The sequence below is a fragment of the Camelus ferus genome, chromosome 14, assembly GCF_009834535.1.
Source record: "Camelus ferus isolate YT-003-E chromosome 14, BCGSAC_Cfer_1.0, whole genome shotgun sequence".
NCBI lineage: Eukaryota > Metazoa > Chordata > Mammalia > Artiodactyla > Camelidae > Camelus > Camelus ferus.
Genome location: NC_045709.1, coordinates 20,280,348 through 20,289,439, shown reverse-complemented (window position 1 = coordinate 20,289,439; position 9,092 = coordinate 20,280,348). Strand labels below are relative to the sequence as shown.

The 9,092-nt window shown below is 56.9% G+C and overlaps 1 protein-coding gene across 2 annotated transcripts; it reads right to left on the bottom strand.

Moving 5' to 3' along the window:
- Positions 1-249: 249 nt before the first annotated feature.
- Positions 250-7,775, bottom strand: CDX2 (caudal type homeobox 2). Of its 2 annotated transcripts, none has more exons than XM_032496018.1 (3): positions 7,060-7,775; positions 3,429-3,574; positions 250-2,543 (listed from the first exon to the last, which is right to left on the bottom strand). In XM_032496018.1, the coding sequence occupies exons 1-3, from the start codon at positions 7,598-7,600 to the stop codon at positions 2,304-2,306; spliced, it is 927 nt and encodes a 308-aa protein (XP_032351909.1). In that variant the 5' UTR covers positions 7,601-7,775; the 3' UTR covers positions 250-2,303. The 2 variants fall into 2 exon arrangements, with proteins under 2 accessions (XP_032351909.1, XP_032351910.1); XM_032496019.1 differs by having other exon boundaries at positions 1,450-2,543; positions 3,433-3,574.
- Positions 7,776-9,092: the final 1,317 nt, after the last annotated feature.

The window sequence follows — 9,092 nt, the reverse complement described above, 5'->3', positions numbered from 1 at the left end:
TGTCCGAGACCAGCCGAGCGCCCCTCGGCGCCCGGATGCGCGCCGCGCGCGGGCGTTTGTGCGCGCGGGCCGAGCCCCGGGAAGGGGAAGAACTTGTAATCGCTTGCAGCGGGACAATGCCGACTTTTGAACCTGTAACCACTAAGCAAACAACCCTTGTGCTCTCGCTCCACTGTCCAAACAGGGTTTATTGACAGGCGTTTCACAGCAACGCATAGCAACCGCGGCGGCGGCCGGGGTGGGGGGTGGGGGGGCGTGCGGGCGCAGGGTCCGCGGGGGCCCCTGGGGATCATCTGCAGCTCAGCAGACCCTGGTGCGGCTTCCCCCTCGGTCGGGAAGCCTCTGCCCCGAGAGGCGGGCCAGGCACTCTCCCTCCAACTTCCAACTCCGGGCGCCGCGGGCCCAACCCCAGAGCCCTTTTCTCAATCCTGGAACGGAATGCGCTACCCGGAAGGGCCGCGGAATTGGGGAGATGCTGCAGGGGGTATTTCTGTCTCGCAGCTCGGCTCGTCCTGCCCAGCCCTCGGGGCATCTCCTCCCTCGGTGGAGGCGCTGATTAGGGCTCGAAGGTGCTTGTGGCAAGAACGACAAGGAGAGCAAAGCCCTTCTCCCCAGGCCCTGCCGAGAGCGCCCAGGTCGATGGCTTCCAGGACCAAAAACCTCAAGGGCAGCAGCCCGGTCCCCAGCGGCTCCACCAGATAACAAACAACCATCACTGAAAGGATCTTCTTTTGCTGGGTCTCAAATTCCTCTCTGTGGGAGTAGCTGGGAAGGAGGGGGTGGGGAAAGGAAACCGAGCGGGACAAGGAAAAGGATGGAGTCAGAGGGGCCTCTCGGAAAGTTATTTACAGAAGACTAAGTTCGTGGAAACGTTGCCTTAGGAGAATAGAAAATCGAATTTTTAACTTGATGCTTGTGTTTCGCTGGATTGTGGGGCGTCTTGGGGAGAAGTGACTCACCGATGAGGGGAATGCGCGCAATCGCCGCAGTGGGGATTTGAGGAGACGCTACCAGCGGGCTCTCAGCGCCCTCCCACTCCCCATCATTCCCCCAGCTGAGAAGCAGCTGTGCGCTCAGCTGTGCGTTTTGCCCACAGGCACCCCTACAAGAACCACACATTCCACAATCCAAGGCTGGGCTCAGGCTCGGGGGCAGGGAAGGTCTCGGAACCTGCTCCCTCAGGCTTCTGACGCTCAGGGGTAAAATGAGGTTGTCCAGATAACCTTCTCCACCCCATCTCTCTGCTCTTCCTAATTCTCACTTGTAAGTAGAGAAAATATTTCATTTCTTATAAGATAATAATTCCAGACAAAATCTGAAGATGGTAAATACAAAATCCGAAATCTGGGAAGCTCATTTATCTTTTTTTCTTTTTAGAAAAAAAATCCATGTGTTCAAATCCCCCCCACCCCCACCACTGCCCTTCACCATATCACTTCTCTCCCCACGGATCCAGAAGGCTTTTTCAATGCTGGCTTGGATGTTACCCAGACCAACAACCCAAACAGCAGCAACAAAAACAAAAACTCCCCTTTTTCATCAGCCCCAAGATTGTGAAAATGACAGGAAGTCCAGGTTGGCTCTGGCATTTATAGCACTGACATACATTCAGCCCAGAGAAGCTCTGGTGACAGGCTTTCTAAACAAGGCCCTGTCCCGGGCCCCCTTGTCAGGCCTGGAGTCCAATAACCACCCCCTCACACCATACACCACACATACACCAGCCAAGCCTTGCCTGGTCTGGGAAGAGAAGAGAAAAAAGACAAAGACCTGGGGGTTCTGCACGCTTTGGTGGGTCCAGGTTTCCATCTCAGCTGTCTCTGGCTCCTGCAGTTTAAATCGTGCCTGCCCTTGAGGCAAGAGGGGCTAGCTGGTCCTTGGAGGGCAGTGAGGAGACAGCAGCCACTTTGACTCCCAGCCCTGTCAGTCCCCTGAGTCCCTCTCTCCCCATGGCTCCAACGAGAGATGCAGCCTGCAGATTTTGGAGGCAAAGAGCTGGGGAGGAGGGAGCTGAAAGGCTGGTCTGTTTAGCCAGTCCAGGCAATGTTTCTGCCAGTACTAGAGGAAGCCCCAGTAGTCATTTCCCATCTCCTCCCTGGTAGAAAGAGTCAAAATCTGGGAGAATGTCTTCCTTGAGGCCTCCAACCGCACTTGTCTTTACCCCAGCTTTTTCCTCTGAGTGCTAGGGAAGTTGGCAAACATTTGTGGGTGGGAGGGGAGGGGCCTTTCCTGAGGATTCTAGCAGATTCCACGCTCCTCGTGGCTCAGCCTGGAATAGCTCTGCTGCTGCAGACCGCTGCGGGTCACTGGGTGACAGTGGGGTTTAACACCCCCCCAGTTGGCCCCAGAACCCCAGCGACAGAGCCGGGCACCGAGCCTTGCAGGGAAGACACAGGACTCAGGGGCTCGGGGACGCTCCTCAGGGGGCCGGGCTGAGGCTGAGGGGGCTGCGGGGCAGGCGGGGGCTGCGGCTGCTGCTGCTGCAACTTCTTCTTGTTGATTTTCCTTTCCTTTGCTCTGCGGTTCTGAAACCAGATTTTAACCTGGACATGGAAAGGTAGAGGAAAAAAGGAGATGGTGAAGAAGGTGTCAAGGAAAAAGGGACTGTGCTCAGCACGAGCACCAGTACCTCCTTCTCCAGCGAAAGAAGTGCCCTCGGACCTGAGCGACCCCAGCCCTTCGCACAGCCTGTCCCGGGCTGTCCACTGGAGTGGTGGGTGGGGGGCATTTCCAAGCCCCATTCGGCCTCAAAAGAGAAGAACCTCCCTCCCTCCTGTTCCCCAGGTTTCGTTCCAAGGCAGCCTTTATCTACAACTTTACTGGAAAAGTTCAGAGTCTTAGAACCAAGGGAAACAGAAACTGCCAGGCCCTTTCCACACCAAGCAAGAGGAAGCCAGTGCAGAAGTGCTTCAAAATGACAACCTTTGGCCTCTCATAGCTAAACTGAAATGTAATATTCCTCACCTTGGAGCTGAGAGTGAATTTTAATGTGGGGGTTCCTGGCTGTGAGTTTGACCTGTTTTTTTCCTAGACCTTATAGAGAATTCATGCGCCAAGCCTCACCTTCTAGATTTTATGGGCAGGGATTAGGGTCTTATACTAATTTTGCCCCCAGGATAGTGCTGGATCCAAAGAGTAAGTCTTTAAGTTTCTATTGACCCAAACAGAATTCTAGGTCACACTAGACTCAGTTTTTTCTTGTATCTCCCAGATCTCCCAAAATAGAAAAAAAAAAAAAAGTATCCAACAACATCCAAAAAAGACAACTAGAGGTGGAACAAGCCTTCTAAAAGAGCATCTGGGAAGAAAATACCCTCCATCCTCTTGCTTTAATCTGCCCACAGAACTAGGTGGATTCTGGGGCCTGGCTTCTAATCCTCCCCCACGGGACTCCCTGGGGCAGTGACCAGGCCCTGGAGGGGTCTCACCTGCCTCTCCGAGAGCCCCAGCGTGGCAGCCAGTTCGGCTTTCCTCCGGATGGTGATGTAGCGACTGTAGTGAAACTCCTTCTCCAGCTCCAAACGCTGGTGGTCCGTGTACACGACTCGGTATTTGTCTTTCGTCCTGGTTTTCACTGTGAAGGAAGGAGAAGTTAGCGCTGAGAACTGCAAGGCAGCCCATCAGTCATGGGTAATGACAAACCTCCCTAACCAAGGGCCATTTCTCTTCCTCCGCCGCCCTGGGGGGCCAGGGTTTGGCTGTTTCCTGCTGAGTCTGACAAGACCCCCTAGAGGGTCCTGAGGGGAGGGTGTGGGGCTATCCTAGACAGCTAAATCAGTCTTGGGATTAAATGGTTTTTTTTAAATTAAGAAAAACTAGAAATTCATACACACAGAAGATAGCAGAACCCCACTACCATTTTTGTAAATCAAACATCCTGGAGCTGGTGAGGCCCAAAGGGGAAAAGGGTAGAAGAGAGTCACCAGAGTCTTGGGGATATTCAGATATTCAGGCTTTTTAGGGAAGCCCACCCTAAAAACAGCTGGGATGGTGGGTATGGGTGTGTGTGTTACTTTGTTTTATTAGAAGTGGAAAGGGGGTGGCTTCCCTCAAATCACCAGAAACACACACACACACACACACACGCGCACGCACACACACACCGCTCACCAGCCCTATCGGGTGGAATTCGAAGCCGGGGTTTGGCAGGCAGATAATCCCTCTCTCTGGGGACACTGTATACATGGCTAAACCTGGTTTGGCATTTGGCACTCTTTCTTTTTTAATCCTCCATTTATTTCTGCTGCAAACCCTGCCAGAGCTATCCTGACCAGAGATCTATGCTCATTGGATTGAGTCAACATATTAAACCTTGGATTGATTGTTTTACTGAAGGGCCTTGACAAATAGTCCGACGCAGTCAGAGCAGGCCCGAGCCTGGCGTCTCCACCAGGTCTGTCCCGGGTCAGCCCTTGGCAGAGCTGGGAGAGAGCTGTTCTCTCCCGCGCGGCCCCAGGTCGGGGTCTTCTCCCAGCAGAACAGGTTCAATCGCGCGGCGCTCAGTGCTGCAGGAAGATCTAAAGGGTCTGAGAGTTGCTTGGAGGTGTTTAATACCCCGCAGGCCGACTTTGTTCAGGTAAAACTCTTTGCAAACCACAACAAAAGCGCCCTGGGAGGATACAGGCGGGATCAGAGGAGGCTCCCCCGAGCCGCTGAAAGGAGAACACAGTCGCAAACAATGCAGGACAAGGCGATCTTATCAAAGAAAAGCCCTTTCAATGCCTTAATAACAACCGCATTCTGTTTGAATTACCACTACTGAGCAAATGGCGGCCCGGCTTTCATCCCCCTCCCCGCCAGGCGCATTAACATCAACACGGCCGGCAGGCGCATTTGAATGGGCGCAGCGGCCCCGACCCCGCGCCTGCGAAGACAGTAAAGGGAACTGACACGTCCTGAGAGCCTGCGCTGCCGCCTCCAACCCGCTCGAGCTGCCAGTGGTGGCGGCCGCTTTTTACGGAGGAGGAAACTGAGAATCAGACTAGGTTACACAGACAGCATAAAGCGGGGCTGGCACCGGAGCCAGGTTGGAGCCACAAAAGACACCTCTGGGGCTGGAGAGCCAGACGCAAAATTCTCCGAGCCGAATTCTCTAGTAGCGATATTCGCCTTGGGGGTGTTTGGGAGCGGCTCTGGCTCGGGGGCTGCCCTTTCAGTATCCCGGAGGGGCCAGAGCGCGCGGTAACCAGGACCTCTGTGCGCTCTGCAGCCCGCGCCCCAAGGGCCTTGGAGGCGCCCCGCACCCCCTGGGAACCAAGGAGGGGGTTGGAGGAGGGGAGAGATGAGAGGGACTTGTCAGAATTCATTATTGACTGCGAAAGTCACCACCCTCTTTCCGGGCCCTAAAAGAGACAATGGCAGGGCTGGGAAGGTGTATATCAAAGCGGGCCGGGCCGAGTACCACCCACCCCCCTCGCCCCTTGACAGATGACACTCCGCAGAGGAGTCCGGCTCCGGCCCGCGGGCCGCGGCCTCCCCACATTAACATCACAAGGGCGCCCGGCGCCGACTGCGGCCTTGCCACCTCTGCGAGGGACATCACAGCGGCCTCTCATCTGCCTGGGCTCCTGCGGCTCCCCTCCCTCCCCCCTGCCCGGCCACAGCTCCATAGACACTACCCCGAGACGCCAAAGGTCTCCCTTAGGCCGCCCCGGGACCCGCCAGCTGCTCCTCGGGCGGGCTCTGTGGAAAAGGGCGTCCCTTGGGAGCGCACTCTGTACAGAGAGGGCGCCTCCTCTTAGGAAAGGGACCCAGCCGAGGGTCCAGGTCGGCCCTGAAGCCTTCTCCCAGGGAGGCTGTATTTCCCACCCGGTCGGTCTCAGCATGTGCCCGGTGACGCAAAAACTGATGCCCAGAGACAGCCCCCAACGGCTGCTCTGATTTATACGGCTGTAATTGGCTATAAACCTCTGCAAAGTGCCCATAACCTGCATGCAGGCCAGGCTGGGCTAGAAAAGAGGGAAGAGGAAAAAGCGGAAGTGCGGAGGGCTGGGAAAGACTTCATGGAGTAAAAGGGGAGCCATCAGGACTCTCCCAACACACCTATTGAACTTCCTTCCCACTTGACACACATTATCACATCGGAAGGGGGCAGACCCGGAACCTAGAGCCCCCACAGTCCGGCAAACCTAGGATCTTTGCAGAGACATCTCTGGAACAAGCTTCTTGATCGTATGCACGCGCGCGCGAGCGCGCGCGAAAACACACACACGCACACGCACGCACACACACACACACACACACACACACACACGATCCTGGCAAGGAGGGTTCCGGAGAAATGATCCCTGTCTGGAGCAGCGGCAGAATTCCCACCACCACTTCCTCCCTTTCTTCCTCTGCAGACACGAAGGGACTCCCAGGGCATCTTGTCCTAGTCCTCCAGGTTTTGATTGAAATAATCCCTTTGCGGATCAAAGGTTCAAGATTGGGGTGCCCCCCTTCCTTTAGCTCCTGGGGCTAACACTTCTTTCCAGCTGCAGCAGCTTTGCCGGTTCTCCCTAGGCGCCGGAGCTCCGATTCCTGAAGTTGGATCTATTGGCCAAACCTGGTGCCACGCGCAGCCTCGCCGCCTCCTGGCCCCCAGGCCACCACTCTTCCCAAGTGGCTCCGACGCGGGAGGAGGGTGTACACAGTTGGTCTAGAGCCCGGCCCGGTGGAGGTGCTGGGAAGCTGCGGCGCGCCGAGCGAGTGGCAGCATGTGGGGAGGGCATCCCCACTCCCGTGCAGCCAAGCTCCGCCGACACTCCCAGGAGTCTCCCGGGAGTGTTCGGACGTTATGAATGAGGGACCGCTGGAAAGAGAAAGCCTCTCCTCTGCCCTAAACTGAACGTGGCTCGTGAGACCAAAATACTCACTCTCGACTTCCATCAGCCCAGACTCAGGGATTAGAGAAGCTCCGGAGGCCAGAGCCCCCTGACTCTGTCGCCCCGCCCCCCTGGCCCGGAGTCCCCACACCGCCCCGGATGGCGGTCGGCCCTGGACACGCGCGGCCCCGCAGCCGGCGGCTGGGACCGCGCCTTTCCGGGCGCCCGCCGGCGGGGCGCCACCGCCGCTTACCTTGGCTGCCGAGCGACGGCTGCGCGGGCTTCCGCATCCACTCGCACAGGTTCCGCCGCTGGCCGCCGGGGGACAGCTGCTCGGCGGCGGCGGTGGCGGCGGGCCCGGGGGGGCCGGGGTTGAGCGTCTGCAGCAAGCCCGAGGCGCAGGAGGGCGCAGCGGCCGGGTGGTGCGGGTGGTGGTGCGGGTGGTGGTGCGGGTGATAGTCAGCGGGGCTGCTGTAGCCCATGGCGGCGGCCGGGGAGCCCCCGTTGAGGCCGTGCGCCACGGCGTTGGCGGCGGCCGCCGCGCCCCCCGGCGCGTAGCCGTTCCAGTCCTCGCGGAGCGGGGCGCCGTATGCGGCCGGCCAGGACGGCCCCGGGGACTGCGCGCTGTCCAAGTTCGCGGCGGCAGCGGCCGCGGCCGCCACGTGGTAGCCGCCGTAGTCCGGGTACTGCGGGGGACTGACGAAGTTCTGCGGGGCCAGGTTGAGGCCGCCAGAGTGGCGCACGGAGCTGGGATACATGCTCACGTCCTTGTCCAGGAGGTAGCTCACGTACATGGTGGCGAGGGCCCGACAGCAAACCTCACCATGCTGCCTGGGGACGGACGCTGGAGGCTGCTGGGGGCCGCTGGGGGCCGCGATGGGGAAGGGTCGAGGGGGCGCAGGAACAGCGGGTGGCTGCGCCTCAGACCGCGGTGCTCCGCCGGCTCCTCGCGGCGCTTCTGCCTCTGAGGCGGTCCCTCCCTCTGGCCTGCCTCCTCCCTCCCTCCCTCCCTCTCTTCCTTCTTTCCTCCCACCTCCTTCCCACTAGGCTGCAGAGGCGGGGAAGACCCGCCACAAGCTGGCGTGCGGAGCCCCAGGCCGGCGGCCTTACGTGATTAACGAGTGTTTACAAGACTCTATTAGTAATGACACAGACACCAATGGCTGGAGACGTCGAGGCGCAGCGCGCACCCGGCGCGCAACCCCCCGAAACATGATTTGCATTTTAAAAGATAAGGAGGGGGAGCTCGCGAGAGGGCAACGACCCATCACAGCTAAATATTCAAACCTTTATTGTTAAGAGCTTCCTCCTTCCAACCTGGTGCACTTTAACCTCCAATCACAGGTTCAAAGAATGAAATCAAGAGACTTGCAAAAGAGAATGGGAAAGAGCTATCTTGGTGGGAATCTTGGTTTAGAGACGACGTGTTTACGCTTTTGCAGGAAAGGGCGGGGGGGGGGGGGCTGTCAAGAAGCTCCTTCCATCCCAAAGAGAAAAGAAAAGGGAGACCATTGCTTTGATGACAACGTTTCTGGCCAACCCGGGAGGTGACGAGGAGGGCCAGGAGAAATGGGCCGGTTTCTTCACGCTCTGTGCCTCTTGTCAAAACGACTGCACACCCTGACACCCTGAACAACTGTCACCGCTAGTCATTTATTTTTTTTCCCCAAGGAAACCGCTTGCCCTTCACACGAGATAACCTAAGACTGTAGCTACAGGTTGCATCTGAGTTCATCTCATATTTGGGATTTAATTTGAATTAAAGCAATTAATTTTTAAAAAGCATTTACACGCAAGATTCAAAAGTCTTAACTGCAAACCAAGGAGCCGGTGGGAGAAGTCAAACTACTGGAGGGCGGTAATGGAGGGGAGCAGGACAGCTTCCTACAGAGCTTGTAACATACTGTTTCTTGAGCAGGGTGCTGATACACGGTGTCTGGTGTTTGTGAAAGTTCAGCGAGTTACACGTGTATGTTTATCACACTTAAATACGAGGTCAAAAATCAACGAAAACGGAGTCTAGAATTTCTGCTAGTAGGTCTTTATATGTTATCATGATTAATAAAAGCTTAAAAACACTTTGTCATTTGCGAAATAAAACATTCTTTGGAGAAAATTGTTTTTCATCTCCAGGGCATGTGCAGGTAACCCGGGGCCATCACTAAGGATTGCTTCTGAAAAGCACCGAGTGGGGAAGGATCGAGAAAGGATCCTCCTTGGTTTTTGAAGCACAGTGTCCCAGGGGCCAGGGCTGGCAGTGGTGACTTGGGACTCTGTGTTGCTCAG

What these genes read in the sequence shown, in the direction of transcription:
- CDX2 (XM_032496018.1), bottom strand. Translation starts at nt 7,600, where the DNA reads ATGTACGTGAGCTACCTCCTGGACAAGGACGTGAGCATGTATCCCAGC. An exon ending in GCCGTCGCTCGGCAGCCAAG is followed by an intron (nt 3,575 to 7,059) that starts GTAAGCGGCGGT and finishes CTTCCTTCACAG; the next exon opens with TGAAAACCAGGACGAAAGAC. An exon ending in TGGGGCTCTCGGAGAGGCAG is followed by an intron (nt 2,544 to 3,428) that starts GTGAGACCCCTC and finishes TTCCATGTCCAG; the next exon opens with GTTAAAATCTGGTTTCAGAA.